Here is a 20851-nt window from a genome sequence, read left to right as displayed (position 1 = left end):
GGGACAATATTTCTTCCTTGTCAGCAACTGGGAGACTTTAGTGCCAGGACCCAGACCTGTGTTGGATCCCAGCACAACATGAGCATTCTTGGACTGAAAGTCTTCACTGGAGAAATACATCAAACATTGGTTTGTCAATTTCAGATATATCCTTTCAAGAACAGAAGAGTCATGAATATTAAAAAAATTTTTTTAAAGGCTAGTAACTTTGTTCATTTCATCTTATGGGTTATTTTTTTTTAGTTTCTAAAATATGTAGTTCAGTTGGCTTCATGAATACAAAGTATAGATTATCCAGAGTAAAAAATCCAAGTTCCCAAATGCTGCCTCTGAAAAAAGAATACTATACACAACACAAATTATAAAGGAAGAAAAATAACTGCAATAGTCTGCAACTTCTACTATAAATTTAGTGCAAGGGTATTTGTTCATTTAGAAAGACATTCTATGAGTTAATAACATATAACATATGACAGCTGGCAAGGGGAAACATGACAGATCTGACCTGCAGCTTGTAGAAGGAGTAACTTTGCTTTATTTGAATTTCTGAAGCTTTAATCGGGACTGGTCCAAGGCCATCGGGAGCCTAAAAAGGGAAAATTTAAATGAATGTATAAGCAACAATCAGCCAAGGTGGTACTGTATCTTTCTCCTGACATCTTGTATTTTTTTTTTTTTTTTGGTTTTTGGGTCACACCCGGCAGCGCTTAGGGTTACTCCTGGCTCTATACTCAGAAATTACTCCTGGCAGGCTCAGGGGACCATATGGGAGGCCGGGATTTGAACCACTGACCTTCTGCATGAGAGGCAAACGCTTTACCTCCATGCTATCTCTCTGGCCCCTCTCCTGACATCTTGAACATAAATGAATAGCTATATGTCCATGACCATAGTTGCTATGTTATATGTGGGGAAGGAGAGCCACGTTGGCCACTGCCTGATCTTGTCTCTTAGTATATGGATATTTTCATCTCTATTTTCTAGAGTTATGGAAACCGTAGTGCCACCCAGACACCAGTATTCCCTTTAGGACTGGAGGATTAAGTTTATAGCTACTGGGAACACTATTGATAAAAAATAGTCTTCCCAAGTATGGGGTTAGGGGACACTCCATGCTGGTAGCATTCTCCCTAGCTTTCGGGGTGCTGGGAGGCTTGGCAGGCCTCCAGCCATTCCCCTATTTCCCCCTGGACTCTAAGGCTTTCCTGGGTGCCAGCTCAGGTGGCCTGAAGTGGGTTCCAGGTGGACTCTTTTAGGGGTCCTCAGGCTTCCCCCTCCCTACTCTAAATGGGAGGGGCATAGGGAGGGGCCGGGCAGATATCTGACTTCTGGTTCCTTGATCCTGGAGGCCAGCTCTTCCCAGGTATGGGGTTAGGGGACACCCCATGCCAGTGGCATTCTCCTTAGCTTGGGGGGTGCTGGGAGGCTTGGCAGGCCTCCAGCCGTTCCCCTATTTCTCCCCTTTTCTCCAGGCCTTCCCTGGTTGCTGGCCCCATTGGACTCTATAGTGGTCCTCAGGCTTTCCCCCTTTCTCTCCCTACACTAAGGGGTGGACACATGGGAAGGAGGGTGGGCTGATGCAGCACTGGTATATATCGGGACACTCACTGGTAATTTTTTTCCCATTGGTCTTCATTTCAAAAACCATATATATTCAAACTAAAAATAAGAGGATGGAGTCTCAGGCTGGGAAGAGACAAATACTCTTTTCCTACTTGTTTACTCTCAGCGGCCTCTTGGCCTCTTCCTTTTTTCATTTTGTAACTGTGTTTGCTACCACACTAGGTTTCTGATTAGTTCCCACCCAAATGCATTTCCCTATATTGAACTGCGGGGAGTCATTTTGCAGACTTCAAAAGGCTAAATCACAGACCAAAGTGGTGTCCAGGATTCAGCACGACTATTTCTTTCTTTGTTTTTTTTTTTGTTTGTTTGTTTTTTTGTTTTTGGGCCACACCCGTTTGATGCTCAGGGGTTACTCCTGGCTATGTGCTCAGAAATCGCCCCTGGCTTGGGGGGACCATATGGGACGCCAGGGGTCGAACCGCGGTCCTTCCTTGGCTAGCGCTTGCAAGGCAGACACCTTACCTCCAGCGCCACCTACCCGGCCCCTGTTTTTTTTTTTTTGTTTGTTTGTTTTTTTGTTTTTTTTTGGGGGGGGGGCCACACCAGGCGTTGCTCAGGGGTTATTCCTGGCTGTCTGCTCAGAAATAGCTCCTGGCAGGCATGGGGGAACCATATTGGACACCGGGATTCGAACCAACCATCTTTGGTCCTGGATGGCTACTTGCAAGGCAAATACCGATGTGCTATCTCTCCCGGCCCATGGCTATTTCTAATGACATAAAAGAGACATGCATATCTCCTTTGAATATTGTAGATATATTCCCTCAACCGCTATAACTATTATTGAATATCCCCTTAAACGGTGACAATTGTGTCTACTGTACTAAGTTAGATTGTTTATTTTCCCCAGTTTTTCTCTTTTTTTTTCTCTTTGTGAACTGTTCAATAAGGAATTTTGGTGAAAGAGTCCCTCAGTTTAATGCCTATGTTTGAACCAGGTCACAGGGATTGTTGGAATTGTTCTTGCGGCCCCCTTATGCGCTGATAACACCATGTGGCATTATTCCTTGTTTGCATAGGCACGTTAAAATGGAAAATACTATATATACAAATAAGTTCTTATCTAATAGAGATAGGAACACACAAATCTTGTGGTGCAATGGGACCTTAAACCCTGAACATTGACATGATGGCCTGGCACAGGCCTCAGAGGTTTGGGCATTCTCCATTCACCCCTGAACCAGGGAAACCATCTATGAAACATCCAAAGTTGTCTATGACATCACCTGGAAGCAATCCTATATCAGGGAAGACTCCCCTGCTGCTCTGACATCGATTTACTCAAAAGAGTCTTTCCTTAACACTGAGAAGATTTAAACAACAACGACCTGTGTACTGAACAGGGCTTTCTGCATTGCCCTTTAATTGTGAGTTGAAATTAGACGATGCTCCGCACCATCCTGACTTCAATGTAGAATATACAGATTCCAGGATCTTCAATACAGAAACATGATACCAACAACAGAGACTGTGTAAAAAATAAAACTGTATTGCACTACAGACAATGACCTGGATTGGACAAACTAGTTTGCCTGGAGCTTAGAATTAGTCTTATGTCAGGAAATTTCAGGGGTAGGGTCTTTTTGTATTTAGGCCAAGGTTTTTCCTTTCCATGTACCCCATACTTTGGTGGGCCTATGCAAACAATAATTGCCACTCTAACACCATTTTTACTGTGCTCCTTTGACTCTAAACCTTTAAAAAAAATCCCACTTAAACTTTTGAGGTTGACTTGAACTAATATGCAAGTGCATGAAAATGTAAAAAACTACTATGTTTAAGTTTAAGGAGTTACATAAATTTTATGGCTTTAGATTGCTTTGTGTACCTCTAGGAAAATTTATAATGTACTGCAATCTGGGGTCTTGGGGGACAAAGTAATTGTACATGGGTTCTGTTTTATCGTTCTTTGATTGCAAGTTTAAAATTGGGGTGCCAGCAGGGGGATTTCTTCTGAGAACTCTGTTTTTGGGTGTTTGTCCTTCCACTGCAACTTTACTTTGTCCTCTTTCTTTGCATCATTGTTCACATAATTAAAAATAAAAAAATTAAAAAAAAATAAATAAAAACAGGGCCGGAGAGATAGCATGGAGATAAGGCATTTGCCTTTCATGCTGAAGGTCATTGGTTCAAATCTCGGTATCCCATATGGTCCCCCAAGCCTGCCAGGAGCGATTTCTGAGTGTGAGGCCAGGAGTAACGCCTGAGTGCTGCTGGGTGTGACCCCAAAACAAACAAACAACAAAAAAACCCCAAAAATAAATGAATAAAAACAACCTGCAGGGGTCACTCTTTAGGAGCTGCTTTCACTAAAAAGGGCCCATCTCACTGAAGGTCATATAACTGCCAATGCAGCCCTTTTCTAAGGACAGTTTAGACAAAAATGTGGGTACTGAGACTTGTCTACCTACACCAGTTCCAGAGATTCCTCAGCTGAAGTTTCTGTACTGAAGGATTCTAGTCCTACATCTCTCATTCACTCCAGGGCTTCCCTCCCAAAGATCCCAATGCCAACAGCATTCCCTGATGAACTCCCTGACTGTTATATGTTGCAGATGCCCAAAATATCCAAAAGGGTCCCTAATAAATTTACACACAATAAATACTGTATTTCACTACTCTAACATACCATCATGAAATAAATATAGTAATGCAACCACAATATGTCATCCATTCCTAGACATTTTCCATTGTCAAAGGTGGAAAATAAAAATGTGATTTTTAGGATTGAAATATTCACTAGATATGAAATTAAGTTAAAGTTTTCTTTAAATTAATTTCTTACTAGTGCTGAGCAGCAGAAAATGAATGAAATGAACAAATTTTAAATTATTCAGAAATAATAAGTGAGATTCTACTCTACCACCCTTTCTATTGGTCAGTTATCATTGATATTCACGGAGGCTCAATTACCATTACTGGCAACCCTTGGCAAACTGGGCTAGATAATCCAATGCTCTGGTGAAGCTCATCCCCCCCCATTCTTCCTAGGTAACTTGACCTTACCTGCAAGACGCCACCCATTTCCTGGGAGGGGTCTTGGAAAGGGTAGATAAGGCTTTGACCAGAGGGGATTAGGCCTTTTTTGGTCTTTTGCCAGCATGGAGGTCAAAGGGAAGATGGCTGAAAGGAGTTAAGATGCAGGGCTAGCTAAGAATGGCTGAATGCTTAAAAGGTTATGATATTGGCCACATATGTGGTGGATAGAGCATGAATAAAGTTGATGCTTCCTGAAGGCTTCCTGAAGCCTGCCTCACCATTGTTAATTATTTAATTCTACACTCTGGCCCAGCAGTGTTACTTGGACCCAGAAGTGACTGGAGTCCTCCATGGCCACACCCTATGTTTCATGTATGGTCAAGGCTTGAACTTGGGCTATCTTCCCAGTCTAACATATGTTAGAATGTTTTAAGTCAGCCCAGCAATTCTTGTGTACTTTGACCTGAAATACTTAACATATATTATAGGATATGAATAGGAAGTTTATTTTATAAAACTAAAAAATTACTTTGGATATGGATTCTCGATATCAGCATTAGTGTAAAGTATGTGAGTTTCTACCACTATTTTTCTTTGTGTCTCAGTTTCTTTTTTATCTCTAAGGTGATATACATTTGTACATATTTGTGGATGAGTAAACAAAAATTATTCAGTTGAAGTGTTTTAGTCACTTGTGGTAAGTACAGCAAAATAGCTATTGTTTACACCATAATGCATGATGTGTCATAAGGCAAGAGAAAAAGTTATAGAGCCAAGAAGGAAGATGAAAAGAAGAGGTGGAAAGGAGAAACCAAAAAGAGGAAGGGTAGGAAAAGGAAGAAGATAGAGAGGAGGAAGCTAAGAGTCAAGAGTAAGAGAGAAAGGAGACACAGAAGGAAGCAGAGAAAGGAGAAGTCATAGATGAAGTGGAAGAAGGGCAAGGAAGAAGAGAAGAGGAAGAGAAAAGTAGAAAAGAAAGGAGAAAGGTGAAGAAGGAGTTGGAGAAGGAAGAAGAAGGGAAGAAATTCTAAATCTGAATTAGATACTAGATTCTGAGGGCACATGTCCTCATTATCAGTTCAACTTGCAGAGAAACCTTCTCTGGCCTCTCCATTTGCCCACAAAGCAAGAGGGTTCACTTGAGAAAGACCCATTTGTTTTTCCATAGAACTTTCTGATCTTATCCCCAGTTTCTGAGCTGCTTAATGGGGCTCAGGTTTCTGCTGGATTCCAGACTGGGAAAGATTCCCAGGTTACTAGAGAACTCTACATGCAGATCAAATGCCAGGAATGTGGCTAAAATGATGCTTACTTTCCTACTGGATACAAGTCCCTGGACTTGAATCTCCCTTGGGGGAGAAAAGGGACTGAAACCATATTCTGGTTTTAGTCTCTTACTAAAAAGCATCTAATTGTGTCTATCTACCACCCCACTGATCCCCAGCTTCCAGCCTGATGGTACCCACCAACTCTTTGGAGTCTTGAGGAGGACTGTAGGTTGGGAAGGCAAAAGGTAAAATTTCTTTTGGGGAGACATAAGAATGACCAGAGTAAGAACCGTCATTCCTCCGCAGCTGAAGGATTTTGGACAAGTCTGTATCTATGAGTGAAAAACAAAGTACCATGTGAGAAGAGTTCTAAATGTATTTAAAACATTTTTTAGCCCAAACAGGATTTATAATATTACTTAATTATTCTTTTCATGCACACATCATTCCAACAGCTCACCTATCATGATGTTCCTGCTTCCCTCTACCAGTATACCAAAGGCCCCTCCCAACTAGCCACCCTCTGATGTAAGTTTAATTCTATAGGCAAAAAAAAAAAAAAAAAAAAAAACAAACAAAAAACCCAAAAAAACAAAACCCTCCAGTTTTAAAAAGGACACTCATTCACTGCTGATAGAAATGTCTACGGGTCTATCTTCCCAGTCTTTGGGGAAGATAATACGGGTATGCCCCACAAACTAGGAATTGTTTCTATAATGAGATAGAGGCTTTTGAATTAGTCCTCATAAGTATTTCAATTGGTTTCCTTTGGTTTTCTTTTCCCATTGTCTTTTCATCTGGATTTATTCCTTCCCTTGGGGCGTGGCTTTGATTTTTTTGTTTTAAATCTCAATAAAGGCTAATCAGGAGGTCTGAGCTGAGAGCTGCCATCTAGGCTTGTGGTTCCACAAACAACTGGCTTGTGGTGGAGAAACTGGCTGGTGGGTGAAAAGCTTGCAGTGTCAGTTTCTTGCCTGCTAAACCTTCCTAACTGTGTGGATTATTTATTGTGGGGAATTGCTACTGAACTAGCATCTCTTGTCCTACCCAAGGCATGGGATTCCCTCTTTTCCTCTGGGGAATGTGGAATACACAACCTACCATTCAACAACTGGTGCTTGAACAAGGACATTTCTTAATACAAATACCACAACCAATACAAAGCATTTTTGAAATCCATGCTATTTTGCTCTGGAGTGTGACCTCTATGCATAATTTCCCCATATGAACCACAGGACAACTCTTCTTGCACTCCTGCTGACATTTTTTAGGTTTACATTTGTCATGATTGACAGTAGAAATTCTTGTTAATTTATCTGCCATAATTGTAGAATATCCAGATCTTCTGGAGAAGATGAAGGCGTGGCAGCGGGGAACACCCATCCCAGCTCATTGCGGGGTTCCCAACTTGGCTGCACAGTGTGTTCCTATGACCTCTGGCCAAAATGGTGCTGCCCAGAAACTAGTTCCACTCTATTGGGAAGACCCAAGTATCCAAGAACAGATAACTGGATAAGGAAGCTATGAAATATATATATATATATATATATGATATATATGAAATATATAATATAGAATATTACACAGTCAATAGAAAAGATGAACTCATGAAATTACTGTTACATGGATGGAAAGTGTCTAGCTGAGTGAAATGAGTCAAAAGGACAGATAATCTCAATCATTTGTGGGATACATATACATATATATGTGTATATATACACATATATATGCATATACATATATATGTACATATATGTATAAACATAGTAGGGAGTAATGCCTAAAGGTAATAAAAACAAAGAGCAGGAGAATATGTCCTTAACAGGAAGTTTGTCACTGTGAGGAGAATTGGAGTATGTAAAGAAAGGACACTAAGACAATGATAGATGAAAGTGGCCACTCTGGATGAGGACTGGGTTCTGCAAGGAGGCAGTACTATGCATGATACCTCATCAAGAACCAAATTGCCTAATGATCACAAAGAAAAAAAAGTACTTGCCAGAGAGGAAGACTGGGGGCAGGAGGAAAAGTGGAGACATTGCTGAAGGGAAGTGGGCACTGGCGAAGGGATGGGTTCTTAAACATTGTATTCCTATAACTCAATCATAAATACTTTTTAAACTTTGTAATTCATAGTGCTTCAAAGATTATAAATAGAAAATTAAAAAACTCCAGTTCCAATGACTCTAGTCATATGTTGTTTTCTTACTATGTTTCTTTATACATATAAGAGAGATCTTTTAAAAAAAGAGTGCTGGGAATTCCCTCTCTAAATTTCCCCAAAATTTACTATGCCTATGTGGGAAAAAAAGAGAGAAGACACAGCACAAAATAATTTTTAATTTTATTTCTTTTTTAATTTAATTTAATTTAATTTTGGTCTTTGGTTTTGTTATTGTTGTTGTTGTTGTTTCCATTTTTTTTTTGCGCTCTGTTTTGCTTTTATTTCAGGACCGTGGTTATTAAACAGTGTCTGTTTTTATTGCTGTAGTGCTCATTGGATTTTTTGTTTGATTTTTCTTTTTGTATTGCTGTGATGTTTCTCTTCCTTTTCCACTTTCTGTTCTCAAACGGATGTTGAGAGCCTCTAAGGACTCGGCCCATTTTCTGCTTGCTTGACTTTTACCCCATTTTATTACTTTTCTTCTCTTCAAACGAATCACATAACTTGAACCACCGTACTCCACCTCTTAAATTGAGAGGGAAATAATGGAGGATCCCAACACCAAACAGTTGTATGATCACTAAGTAGTAATAAAAATGATCGGACTTAATCACCAAATCCAAAGCCAATGACAAAAGAATCAATACCCAAGCTACAACAAGCTAGACACATCGGGGACCACTTATACTAGCAGCCCCCGGGGGTGAGGGAGGTGAATATGGGATGCAAGCTGGGAACGGGGTGGAGGGAGGACAACTTTTGTGATGGGAATCCCGATTCAATATTAATATGTACCTAAAATATTACTAAAATAATACACCTTTGTCAAAATAAAAAAAAAGTGATGACAGACTTTACAGGTTACAGGTTCCACTCATCGAATACATTTTTGATAATTACTATTTCTTTTTTTCTTTTCTCTTTTTCCCCTACTTTTTCCTTCTCTCCTTTCTTCTTCTTCATCATCAATCAATGTTAAATAAAGCCCACTCTGTCACTTTATCTTTAGGAAAGGATCCTTGATACATAAGATTCTGTCGACGATACTACATAGGGTAGCCACCTCTTATAGTCCTCACTGCTGCATTACTTAGTACTATAGACACAAAAACCATGTTTATTCTAAAATGCTCCAGCCACTATCTAACCCTGAAACCATCATTTAGCAAAGTCCACCCCCATCAGTGATGAAGTGCTTGGAAATTGGAAAACCTTCCAACTCTAATGCACTGGCCCAATTTTTTTATTTAACTTATTTTGTACCATATTTACCTATTTTTATTTTCTCTTCTCTTTTGTTTTCCCTTTTTTTCTCTCCTAATCTAAAAGGCAAATGCCCTACTACTGTACCATCACTATGGCCCCAACGTCTCTCACTTTTTCTTTTTGATTTTTTTTTTGGTTTTATTAGGGGGCACACCCGATGATGCTCAGGGGTTACCCCTGGCTATGTACTCAGAAATCGCTCCTGGCTTGTGGGGCCATGTGAGACGCCATGGAATCGAACTGTGGTCCATCCTAGGTTAGCAGCACAAGGCAAATGCCCTACCGCTGCGCCACCACTCCAGCCCCTTCTCTCACGTATTAACATTGTCATGATAATTGTTAGTTATTGTGTAGATAATTGTGTAGTTATTTTATTTATTTATTTATTTATTTATTTATTTATTTATTTATTTATTTATTTATTTATTTATTTTGGTTTTTGGGCCACACCCGTCGATACTCAGGGGTTATTCCTGGCTGTCTGCTCAGAAATAGGTCCTGGCAGGCATGGGGGACCATATGGACATCGGGATTCGAACCAACCACCTTTGGTTCTGGATCGGCTGCTTGCAAGGCAAACGCCGCTGTGCTATCTCTCCGGGCCCGTGTAGTTATTTTTCTAACTGAACTCACCACTCTTTGTGGTGAGCTTCATATTATGATCTGGTCCTTCCAGCCTTCATCTCTATTGTTTCTGGGTACTATTACAACAATGTTTTTTATTTTTCTTAAAACCCATAGATGAGTGAGACTATTCTGTGTCTATCTCTTTCCCTCTGACTTATTTCACTCAGTATAATAGTTTTCATGTCCATTCATATATAGGAAAATTTCATGACTTCATATCTCCTGATGCTGCATAATGTTTCCTGTGTATATGTTTTTGTTTTTGTTTTTGGGCCACACCCGGCGTTGCTCAGGGGTTACTCCTGGCTGTCTGCTCAGAAATAGCTCCTGGCAGGCACGGGGGACCATATGGGACACCGGGATTCGAACCAACCACCTTTGGTCCTGGATCGGCTGCTTGCAAGGCAAATGCCGCTGTGCTATCTCTCTGGGCCCTCCTTGTGTATATGTGCCACAGTTTCTTTAGCCATTCATTTGTGGAAGGGCATCTTGGTTGTTTCCAGATTCTGGTTATTGTAAATAGCTATGAAATTGATATAGGTGTGCAGAAGGCATTTTTGTGTTATGTTTTTGTGCTTATAGGGTATATCCCTAGAAATGGTATGGCAAATTCATATGGGAGCTCAATTTCCAGTTTTTTGAGGAATCTTCATATTGTTTTCCATAAAGGCTGGACTAGGTGGTATTCCCACTAGCAGTGAATGAGAGCTCCTTTCTCTCTACATTCCCTCCAGCACTTATTGTTCTTTTTTTTTTTATTTAAACACCTTGATTACATACATGATTGTGTTTGGGTTTCAGTCATAAAAGGAACACCACCCATCACCAGTGCAACATTCCCATCACTCAAGTCCCAAATCTCCCTCCTCCCCACCCAACCCCCGCCTGTACCCTAAACAGGCTCTACATTTCCCTCATACATTCTCAATATTAGGACAGTTCGGGGCCGGGTGGTGGCGCTAAAGGTAAGGTGCCTGCCTTGCCTGCGCTAGCCTTGGACGGACCTCGGTTCGATCCCCTGGCGTCCCATATGGTCCCCCAAGCCAGGAGCAACTTCTGAGCACATAGCCAGGAGTAACCCCTGAGCGTTACCGGGTGTGGCCCAAAAACCAAAAAAAAAAAAAAAAAAAGGAAAGGACAGTTCAAAATGTAGTTATTTCTCTAACTAAACTCATCACTCTTTGTGGTGAGCTTCCTGAGGTGAGCTGGAACTTCCAGCTCTTTTCTCTTTTGTGTCTGAAATTTATTATTGCAAGAATGTCTTTCATTTTTCTTAAAACCCATAGATGAGTGAGACCATTCTGCGTTTTTCTCTCTCTCTCTGACTTATTTCACTCAGCATAATAGATTCCGTGTACATCCATGTATAGGAAAATTTCATGACTTCATCCCTCCTGACAGCTGCATAATATTCCATTGTGTATATGTACCACAGTTTCTTTAGCCATTCGTCTGTTGAAGGGCATCTTGGTTGTTTCCAGAGTCTTGCTATGGTAAATAGTGCTGCAATGAATATAGGTGTAAGGAAGGGATTTTTGTATTGTATTTTTGTGTTCTTAGGGTATATTCCTAGGAGTGGTATAGCTGGATCGTATGGGAGCTCGATTTCCAGTTTTTGGAGGAATCTCCATATTGCTTTCCATAAAGGTTGAACTAGACGGCATTCCCACCAGCAGTGGATAAGGGTTCCTTTCTCTCCACATCCCCGCCAGCACTGTTTGTTCTCATTCTTTGTGATGTGTGCCATTCTCTGTGGTGTGAGGTGGTATCTCATTGTTGTTTTGATTTGCATCTCTCTGATGATTAGTGATGTGGAGCATTTTTTCATGTGTCTTTTGGCCATTTGTATTTCTTCTTTGTCAAAGTGTCTGTTCATTTCTTCTCCCCCTTTTTTGATGGGATTAGATGTTTTTTTCTTGTAAATTTCTGTCAGTGCCTTGTATATTTTGGAGATTAGCCCTTTGTCTGATGGGTATTGGGTGAATAGATTCTCCCACTCAGTGGGTGGCTCTTGTATCCTGGGCACTATTTCCTTTGAGGTGCAGAAGCTTCTCAACTTAATATATTCCCATCTGTTAATCTCTGTTTTCACTTGCTTGGAGAGTGCAGTTTCCTCCTTGAAGATGCCTGAAGTCTCAATGTCCTGGAGAGTTTTGCCTATGTGTTGTTCTATATATCTTATGGTTTGGGGTCGGATATTGAGGTCTTTAATCCATTTGGATTTTACCTTCGTACATGATGTTAGCTGGGGGGTCTAAGTTCAATTTTTTGCAAGTGGCTAGCCAGTTGTGCCAACACCACTTGTTGAAGAGGCTTTCCTTGCTCCATTTAGGATTTCCTGCTCCTTTATCAAAAATTAGGTGATTGTATGTCTGGGGAACATTTTCTGAGTATTCAAGCCTATTCCACTGATCTGAGGGTCTGTCCTTATTCCAATACCATGCTGTTTTGATAACTATTGCTTTGTAGTAAAGTTTAAAGTTGGGGAAAGTAATTCCTACCATATTCTTTTTCCCAATGATTGCTTTAGCTGTTCTAGGGTGTTTATTGTTCCAAACAAATTTCAAAAGTGCCTGATCTACCTCTTTGAAGAATGTCATAGGTATCTTTAGAGGGATAGCGTTGAATCTGTATAACGCCTTGGGGAGTATTGCCATTTTGATGATGTTAATCCTGCCAATCCATGAGCAGGGTATGTGTTTCCATTTCCGCGTGTCCTCTCTTATTTCTTGGAGCAGAGTTTTATAGTTTTCTTTGTATAGGTCTTTCACATTTTTAGTCAAGTTGATTCCAAGATATTTGAGTTTGTGTGGTACTATTGTGAATGGGGTTGTTTTCTTAATGTCTATTTCTTCCTTATTACTATTGGTGTATAGAAAGGCCATTGATTTTTGTGTGTTAATTTTGTAGCCTGCCACCTTGCTATATGAGTCTATTGTTTCTAGAAGCTTTTTGGTAGAGTCTTTAGGGTTTTCTAAGTAGAGCATCATGTCATCTGCAAACAGTGAGAGCTTGACTTCTTCCTTTCCTATCTGGATTCCCTTGATATCCTTTTCTTGCCTAATCGCTATAGCAAGTACTTCCAGTGCTATGTTGAATAAGAGTGGTGAGAGAGAACAGCCTTGTCTTGTGCCAGAATTTAGAGGGAAGGCTTTTAGTTTTTCTCCATTGAGGATAATATTTGCCACTGGCTTGTGGTAGATGGCCTTCACTATATTGAGAAAGGTTCCCTCCATTCCCATCTTGCTGAGAGTTTTGATCAAGAATGGGTGTTGGACCTTATCAAATGCTTTCTCTGCATCTATTGATATGATCATGTGGTTTTTATTTTTCTTGTTGTTGATGTTGTGTATTATGTTGATAGACTTACGGATGTTAAACCATCCTTGCATTCCTGGGATGAAACCTACTTGATCGTAGTGGATGATCTTCTTAATGAGGTATTGAATCCTATTTGCCAGGATTTTGTTGAGGATCTTTGCATCTGCATTCATCAGCGATATTGGTCTGTAATTTTCTTTTTCGTAGCATCTCTGTCTGGTTTAGGTATCAAGGTGATGTTGGCTTCATAAAAGCTATTTGGGAGTGTTTCCACTTGTTCAATTTCATGAGTCTTGCCAGGATTGGTAGTAGTTCCTCTTGGAAAGTTTGATAGAATTCATTAGTGAATCCATCTGGGCCTGGGCTTTTGTTTTTGGGCAGACTTTTGATTACCATTTTTATTTCATCAATGGTGATGGGGGTGTTTAGATATGCTACATCCTCTTCTTTCAACCGTGGAAGATTATAAGAGTCCAAGAATTTATCCATTTCTTCCAGGTTCTCATTTTTAGTGGCATAGAGTTTTTCAAAGTAGTTTCTGATTACCCTTTGAATCTCTGTCATATCAGTAGTGATCTCTCCTTTTTCATTCCTGATACGAGTTATCAAGTTTCTCTCTCTCTCTTTCTTTGTTAGGTTTGCCAGTGGTCTATCAATCTTGTTTATTTTTTCGAAGAACCAACTTCTGCTTTCGTTGATCTTTCGGATTGTTTTTTGGGTTTCCACTTCGTTGATTTCTGCTCTCAGCTTTGTTATTTCCTTCTGTCTTCCTATTTTTGGGTCCTTTTGTTGAGTACTTTCTAGTTCTATTAGCTGTGTCATTAAGCTACTCAGGTAAGCTCCTGATGTGTGCTTGCAAAGCTATAAATTTTCCTCTCAGTACTGCTTTTGCTGTGTCCCATAAGTTCTGATAGTTTGTGTCTTTATTGTCATTTGTTTCCAGGAACCTTTTGATTTCCTTCTTGATTTCATCTCGGACCCACTGGTTATTGAGTATGAGGCTGTTTAACTTCCAGGTGTTAAAGTTTTTCTTCTGAGTCCGCACTTATTGTTCTTATTCTTTGTAATGTGTGTCAGTCTTTGTGGTGTGAGATGGTGTCTCATTATTATTTTGATTTGCATCTCCCTGATGATTAATGATATGGAGTATTTTTTCATGTGCCTTTTGGCGATTTGTATTTTTTCTTTAAGAAAGTGTCTGTTTATTTCTTTTCCCCATTTTTTGATAGGTTAGATTTTTTCTTGTTAAGTTCTATGAGTACCTTGTATATCTTAGATATTATCCCCTTATCTGATGAGTATTAGGTGAATAGTTTCTCCCATTCTGTGGGTGGCTTTTGTATTCTACACACTATTTCCTTTAGGTGCAGATGCTTCTAAGCTTAATATAGTCCCATCTGTTTATCTCTGCTTCCACTTGTTTAGAGAGTGATATTTTCTCCTTGAAGATGCCTTTAGTCTCAATGTCATGGAATTTTTTTTTTGTGTGTGTGGCTTTTGGGTCACACCCAGCAGTGCTCAGGGGTTACTCCTGGCTCCATGCTCAGAAATTGCTCCTGGCAGGCACAGGGGACCATATGGGATGCTGGGATTCGAACCGATGACCTTCTGCATGAAAGGCAAACGCCTTACCTCCATGCTATCTCTCCGGCCCCGTCATGGAATATTTTACCTCCATGTTGTTCTATGTAACTTATGGTTTCAGGTCTGATATTAAGGTCTATTATCCATTTGGATTTGACCTTTTCGCCTGGTGTTAGATGGAGGTCTGAGTTTGCTTTTTTTGCATGTGACTGACCACTTATTTCAACACCACTTGTTGAAGAGGCTTTCATTGCTCCATTTTGTATTTCTTGCCCCTTTATCAAACATTAGTTGATTGTATATTTGGGAATGTTCTCTGAATACTCATATCTACTCTATTGATATGAGGGTCTGTTTTTATTCCAATACCATGCTGTTTTAATGACTATTGCTTTGTAATACAATTTAAAGTTGGGAAAGTAATGTACCCCCATTCATTTTTCTGAGTTTCTCTAGCTATTCATGGATATTTATTGTTCTAAATGAATTTTCGAGTGTTTGATCCACTTCTTGGAAGAATGTCATGGGTATCCTTAGAAGAATTGTATTAAATCTGTACAATGCTTTGGGGGGGGGTATTGCCATTTTAATGATGTTATCCCTTCCAATCATGAGAAGGTTACACCTCTCCATTTCCTGTGTCCTCTTTTATTTCTTAAAGCAAGGTTTTATAGTTTTCTTTGTATAGGTTCTTTACCTCTTTAGTTAACTCTGAAGTATTTGAGTTTGTGTGACACTAATGTGAATGGGATTGTTTTCTTAATGCCCATTTCTTTTCTATCATTATTGGTGTATAAGAAGGCCATTGATTTTTGTGTGTTAATTTTGTAGCCTGCCACTTTGCTATTTGAATCTATTGTTTCTAGAAGCTTTTTGTAGAGTCTTTAGGGTTTTCTAAATATTGTATCATGCCATCTGCAAACAAGAGCTTGACTTCTTCCTTTTCTATCAGAATGCCCTTGATATCTTTTTCTTGCCTAATTGCTATTGCAAGAACTTCCAGCACTATATTGAATAGGAGTGGTGAGAGAGTGCAGCCTTGTCTTGTACCAGATTTTAGAGGAAAGGCTTCTGTTTATCTCCACTGAAAATAATATTTGCCATTTGCTTGTAGTAAATGGCCTTGACTATATTGAGAAAAGTTCCTTCCATTACCATCTTGATTAGAGGTTTTGTCAATAATGAGTGCTGGACCTTATGGAATATTTTCTCTCCATCTATTGATCTGATCATTTGGTTTTTATTTTTCTTTTTGTTGATATGGTGTATTATGTTAATTGATTTACATATGTTAAATCATCCTTACGTTCCTGAAATAAAACCTACTTGGTCATGGGGTATGATCTTTTTATTTTATTTTATTTTATTTTATTTTATTTTATTTAAATACCTTGATTACATACATGATTGTGTTTGGGTTTCACTCATGTAAAGAATCTTCTTGATCAGGTATTGGATCCTATTTGCCAGGATTTTATTGAGGATCTTTGCATCTATATTCATCAGAGATATTGGTTTGTGGTTTTCTTTCTTTCTTTCTTTCTTTCTTTCTTTCTTTCTTTCTTTCTTTCTTTCTTTCTTTCTTTCTTTCTTTCTTTCTTTCTTTCTTTCTTTCTTTCTTTCTTTCTTTCTTTCTTTCTTTCTTTCTTTCTTTCTTTATCTTTCTTCTTTCTTTCTCCCTTCCTTCCTTCTTTCTTCTTTCTTTCTTTCTTTCTTTCTTTCTTTCTTTCTTTCTTTCTTTCTTTCTTTCTTTCTTTCTTTCTTTCTTTCTTTCTTTCTTTCTTTCTTTCTTTCTTTCTTTCTTTCTTTCTTCCTTCCTTCCTTCCTTCCTTCCTTTCTTCTTTCTTTCTTTCTTTCTTTCTTTCTTTCTTTCTTTCTTTCTTTCTTTCTTTCTTTCTTTCTTTCTTTCTTTCTTTCTTTCTTTCTTTCTTTCTTTCTTTCTTTCTTTCTTTCTCTTTCTTCCTTTCTCCCTTCCTTCCTTCCTTTCTCCCTTCCTTCCTTCCTTCCTTCCTTCCTTCTTTCTTTCTTTCTTTTCTTTCTTTCTTTCTTTCTTTCTTTCTTTCTTTCTTTCTTTCTTTCTTTCTTTCTTTCTTTCTTTCTTTCTTTCTCTCTCTCTCTCTTTCTTTCTTCTTTCTTTCTTTCTTTCTTTCTTTCTTTCTTTCTTTCTTTCTTTCTTTCTTTCTTTCTTTCTTTCTTTCTTTCTTTCTTTCTTTCTTTCTTTCTTTCTTTCTTTCTTTCTTTCTTTCTTTCTTTTTCTCTCTCTCTCCTTCCTTCCTTCCTTCCTTCCTTCCTTCCTTCCTTCCTTCCTTCCTTCCTTCCTTCCTTCCTTCCTTCCTTCCTTCCTTCCTTCCTCCCTCCCTCCCTCCCTCCCTCCCTCCCTTCCTTCCTTCCTCCCTCCCTCCCTTCCTCCCTCCCTCCCTCCCTCCCTCCCTCCTTCCTTCCCTCCCTCCTTCCTTCCTTCCTTCCTTCCTTCCTTCCTTCCTTCCTTCCTTCCTTCCTTCCTTCCTTCCTTCCTTCCTTCCTTCCTTCCTTCCTTCCTTCCTTCCTTCCTTCCTTCCTTCCTTCCTTCCTTCCTTCCTTTCTTGGCCACTCTGGCCCCAATCTATGATTTCTTTGAGTTCATGCAAACCCTCCATATTTCTTCTCTAAATTTTTTATTTGAGAGTCTAACTAGGTGATTGGCACTTTGGGTCATCAGAGCTGCCATCTTTATTCTCTATGCATGTAGCTGGCCTGTGTTGTTTCTCTGTTGTCCCACTTGCTGTGTGGTTTTTCTACATGTTATGGTGGGGTTCATTGGCTAAGATGCATGAAGCCACGAAGTGAAGCAGAGCAGCTAGGCTCCTATGGCTCCACTCTCCTTGGGTGTTTCCAGATCACCACTGTTCATGGAGCTTCCATATGTGCTTCTGTGCGTGGCTGGTTTCAAAAGCCATAGCCAATGGTCAGGCTGTAGCCCCTTATAATGGCATTCATCGGCAATCTGGCTCCATCCTCCTTGGGCATTTCTAGCTCACCTCTAATTGTGCAGCTTCTGCAGGCACTTCCTGGGTGTGGTTGGTCTCAAAAGCCACAGCTGATGGGCAGGCTGCAGCCCCTTGCAAGGGCAATCTGTGCCAATCCTCATCAATTTTTAATTATTTATATGTCTTTGAAAACTCTTGTTTGGATAGATACCAGGAAATCTTACTGGGTTTTTAGGACTATACAGATAATATTAAATGACAAAATCTTTATCTAAATAACATCTGCTAGGGTTTTTTTTATACAATTAATATAATATCACAAATTCCAGTAATTAATGTAGGAGATTGATAAAACAGTATTTTATAAACTGTGGGTATGGCATTAACTCTGAATTGATGAGAACAACAAAACAGGCATGAATTTTGTTGTTGATTTCAGTTATATGTATGCCCAAACACTTACATTTTTCTCTTTCATCTTTTTTAAATATTATTAGTATTAAGTAAATGATTTACCATGCTGTTAGTATTTATACCTTGGGGAGGCAATGTAACAGCAATACACTTACAACTATATTGCCAGTAACCCTAAAAAAAGTTTAAGATGAACTTTTACAGCAGCCACAAAAATCAGTGATTTGTGAAAAAACAAAACAAAACAAAACAAAATCAGCAACTTGTGGCTGCACAGCTGAGTTCAGTACAGAGATACCACAGGTTTAGAGTGCTCACTGGTAGGAGAACCTTGTCCCTTCCAGAGGTGTATTACCTTCATCTATTGATGGTCTTCTTTGATTCAGTTTTCTCTTCACTTCATCTCTATCCATTTCACGAACAGCTTTCAGCATTTTGAGTAACCGTCGATAAACCATGACCTGGAATTTGAAAAAAAAAAAGTAACAGTTTTGGGGATTCAATTTAATTTGTTTATCCAACCACAGGAAGAACTGAGGCCCCCATACTCAGTCAGAATTCACAGGGTAAATGCTCACTGTCCTTGACAAGGTCATGGAAACTTCAAGAACTGAGAAATGTTAACATCTGAATAGAAAAACAAACACAGAAAAACAACCAGGTTGTCATCTGACCTTGTCATACTGATTTATGTGCCTTCATGTTCTTATATTTCTAGAGTGCAGAGAATGATTGATTCTACTTCTCTCTCAGCCTTTTTCACCATATCTGAAAAGTGAGCCTCTAGTTTTCTGAGTGAGTTAGTGTCATTTCAACTAAAGGTTTTGTAGAAGCAGAACTGAGGATGATGGACTGAGCATACACACTGGAACTCTTGGAAGAGAGTATTACTTATGCATAGAGTGACTGCTAGAGCCATTCAGATTCCAATCTGCAAAAAAGCTTTTTTTTTTTTTTTGTTTTTTGGGCCACACCCAGTGGTGCTCAGGGGTTACTCCTGGCTGTCTGCTCAGAAATAGCTCCTGGCAGGCACAGGGGAACCATATGGGACATCGGGATTCGAACCAACCACCTTTGGTCCTGGAGCAGCTGCTTGCAAGGCAAACACCGCTGTGCTATCTCTCCGGCCCCCCCCCCTTTTTTTTTTAATTTTCTGTGGCCAGCTTTGAGTAAGGTACCAGAAACACAGAAGGAAACAAACAAATGTTCTGCATACATGGGCCTGACACTATAAATGGGATGTGTGTGTGTGTGTGTGTGTGTGTGTGTGTGTGTGTGTGCAAATAGCAGTGATACAGTAAAAAGCACATAAACACAGGATAAAATGCCTTGAGAAAATGGGAACTTACAAGAGTAAGAAACATGAACATACCTGGTGGGGAGAGTGAAAGAAAGACAGCTGTCACTCAGAGAATGCTCAAGCTACTCTCCATATCCTGGAGGGTGCACTCCATAAGGGTCTGAATGATTCCATTTGTGCCAGACCTATCCACCAGTCCTTGATTCTGTGCTCTCATGGTCACAGCTGTGTCCTCTCCCTGTGTCCTGTCCCTATGCCCCCACCCCTCCAAGGATACACGTGCCTATTTCTTTTTTTTATTAATAACTTGATTTAAACACCTTGATTATAAGTAGTTGAGTTTCAGTCATGTAAAGAACACCCCCCTTCACCGGTGTAACATTCCCACCATCAATGTCCCAAATATCCCTTCTCCCACACCACCCCGACCTGTACTCTAGATAGGCTTTCCACTTCCCTCATTCATTTACGTTTTTATGATAGTTCTCAGTGTAGTTATTTTTCTAACTGCACTCACCACTCTTTGTGGTGAGCTTCATGTCGTGAGCTGGGCCTTCCAGCCCTCCTCTCTTTGTCTGAGAATTATTGCAAAAATGTCTTTTATTTTTCTTAAAACCCATAGATGAGTGAGACTATTCTGTGTCTATCTCTCTCCCTCTGACTTATTTCACTCAGCATAATACATCATGTATAGGAAAATTTCATGACTTCATCTCTCCTGATGGTTGCATAATATTCCATTGTGTATATGTACCACAGTTTCTTTAGCCATTTGTCTGTTGAAGGGCATCTTGATTGCTTCCAGAATCTGGCTATTGTAAATAGGGCAATAATGAATATATAGGTGTGAGGAACGGATTTTTGTATTGTATTTTTGTGTTCTTAGGGTATACTAGGGTATACTAGGAGCTCAATTTCCAGGTTTTCGAGGAATCGCCATATCACTTTCCATAAAGGTTGGACTAGATGGCATTCCCACCAGCAGTAAATAGAATTCTTTTTGCTCCACATCCCTGCCAGCACTGCTTGTTCTCATTCTTTGTGATGTGTGCCAATCTCTGTGGTGTGAGATGGTACCTCATAGTTGTTTTGATTTGCATCTCCCTGATGATTAGTGATGTGGAGCATTTTTTCATGTACACATGCCTATTTCTACTATTCATTTTTTATGGGGAGTCTTCTTGGTTCTGTGCTACACAGAGACCACACAGACACAGGCACAGCAAGAGCATCTGGCCTTGGAGGTGCATGAGGTTTTGCTCAAGGCAGGTCATTGCTGCCATAGCCTGGTCTCTTCAGCCAACTGTCACCAGACCTGAAAGAAGCCATTGTCTAG

General features: G+C 39.7%; 1 protein-coding gene across 1 annotated transcript in view; it reads right to left on the bottom strand.

Annotated features, from left to right (window-relative positions):
• The window catches only part of CFAP221 (cilia and flagella associated protein 221), a 101276-nt gene that overhangs the window by 27945 nt on the left and 52480 nt on the right, over positions 1 to 20851 (bottom strand). Inside the window, 3 exon segments of the mRNA XM_049773140.1 lie at positions 506 to 586; positions 6072 to 6205; positions 18571 to 18676. Of these exon segments, the coding sequence (XP_049629097.1) occupies positions 506 to 586; positions 6072 to 6205; positions 18571 to 18676 (321 nt within the window).

The sequence above is a fragment of the Suncus etruscus genome, chromosome 5, assembly GCF_024139225.1.
Source record: "Suncus etruscus isolate mSunEtr1 chromosome 5, mSunEtr1.pri.cur, whole genome shotgun sequence".
Classification (NCBI taxonomy): Eukaryota; Metazoa; Chordata; class Mammalia; order Eulipotyphla; family Soricidae; genus Suncus; species Suncus etruscus.
This window is presented reverse-complemented; position numbering and strand designations above follow the sequence as displayed.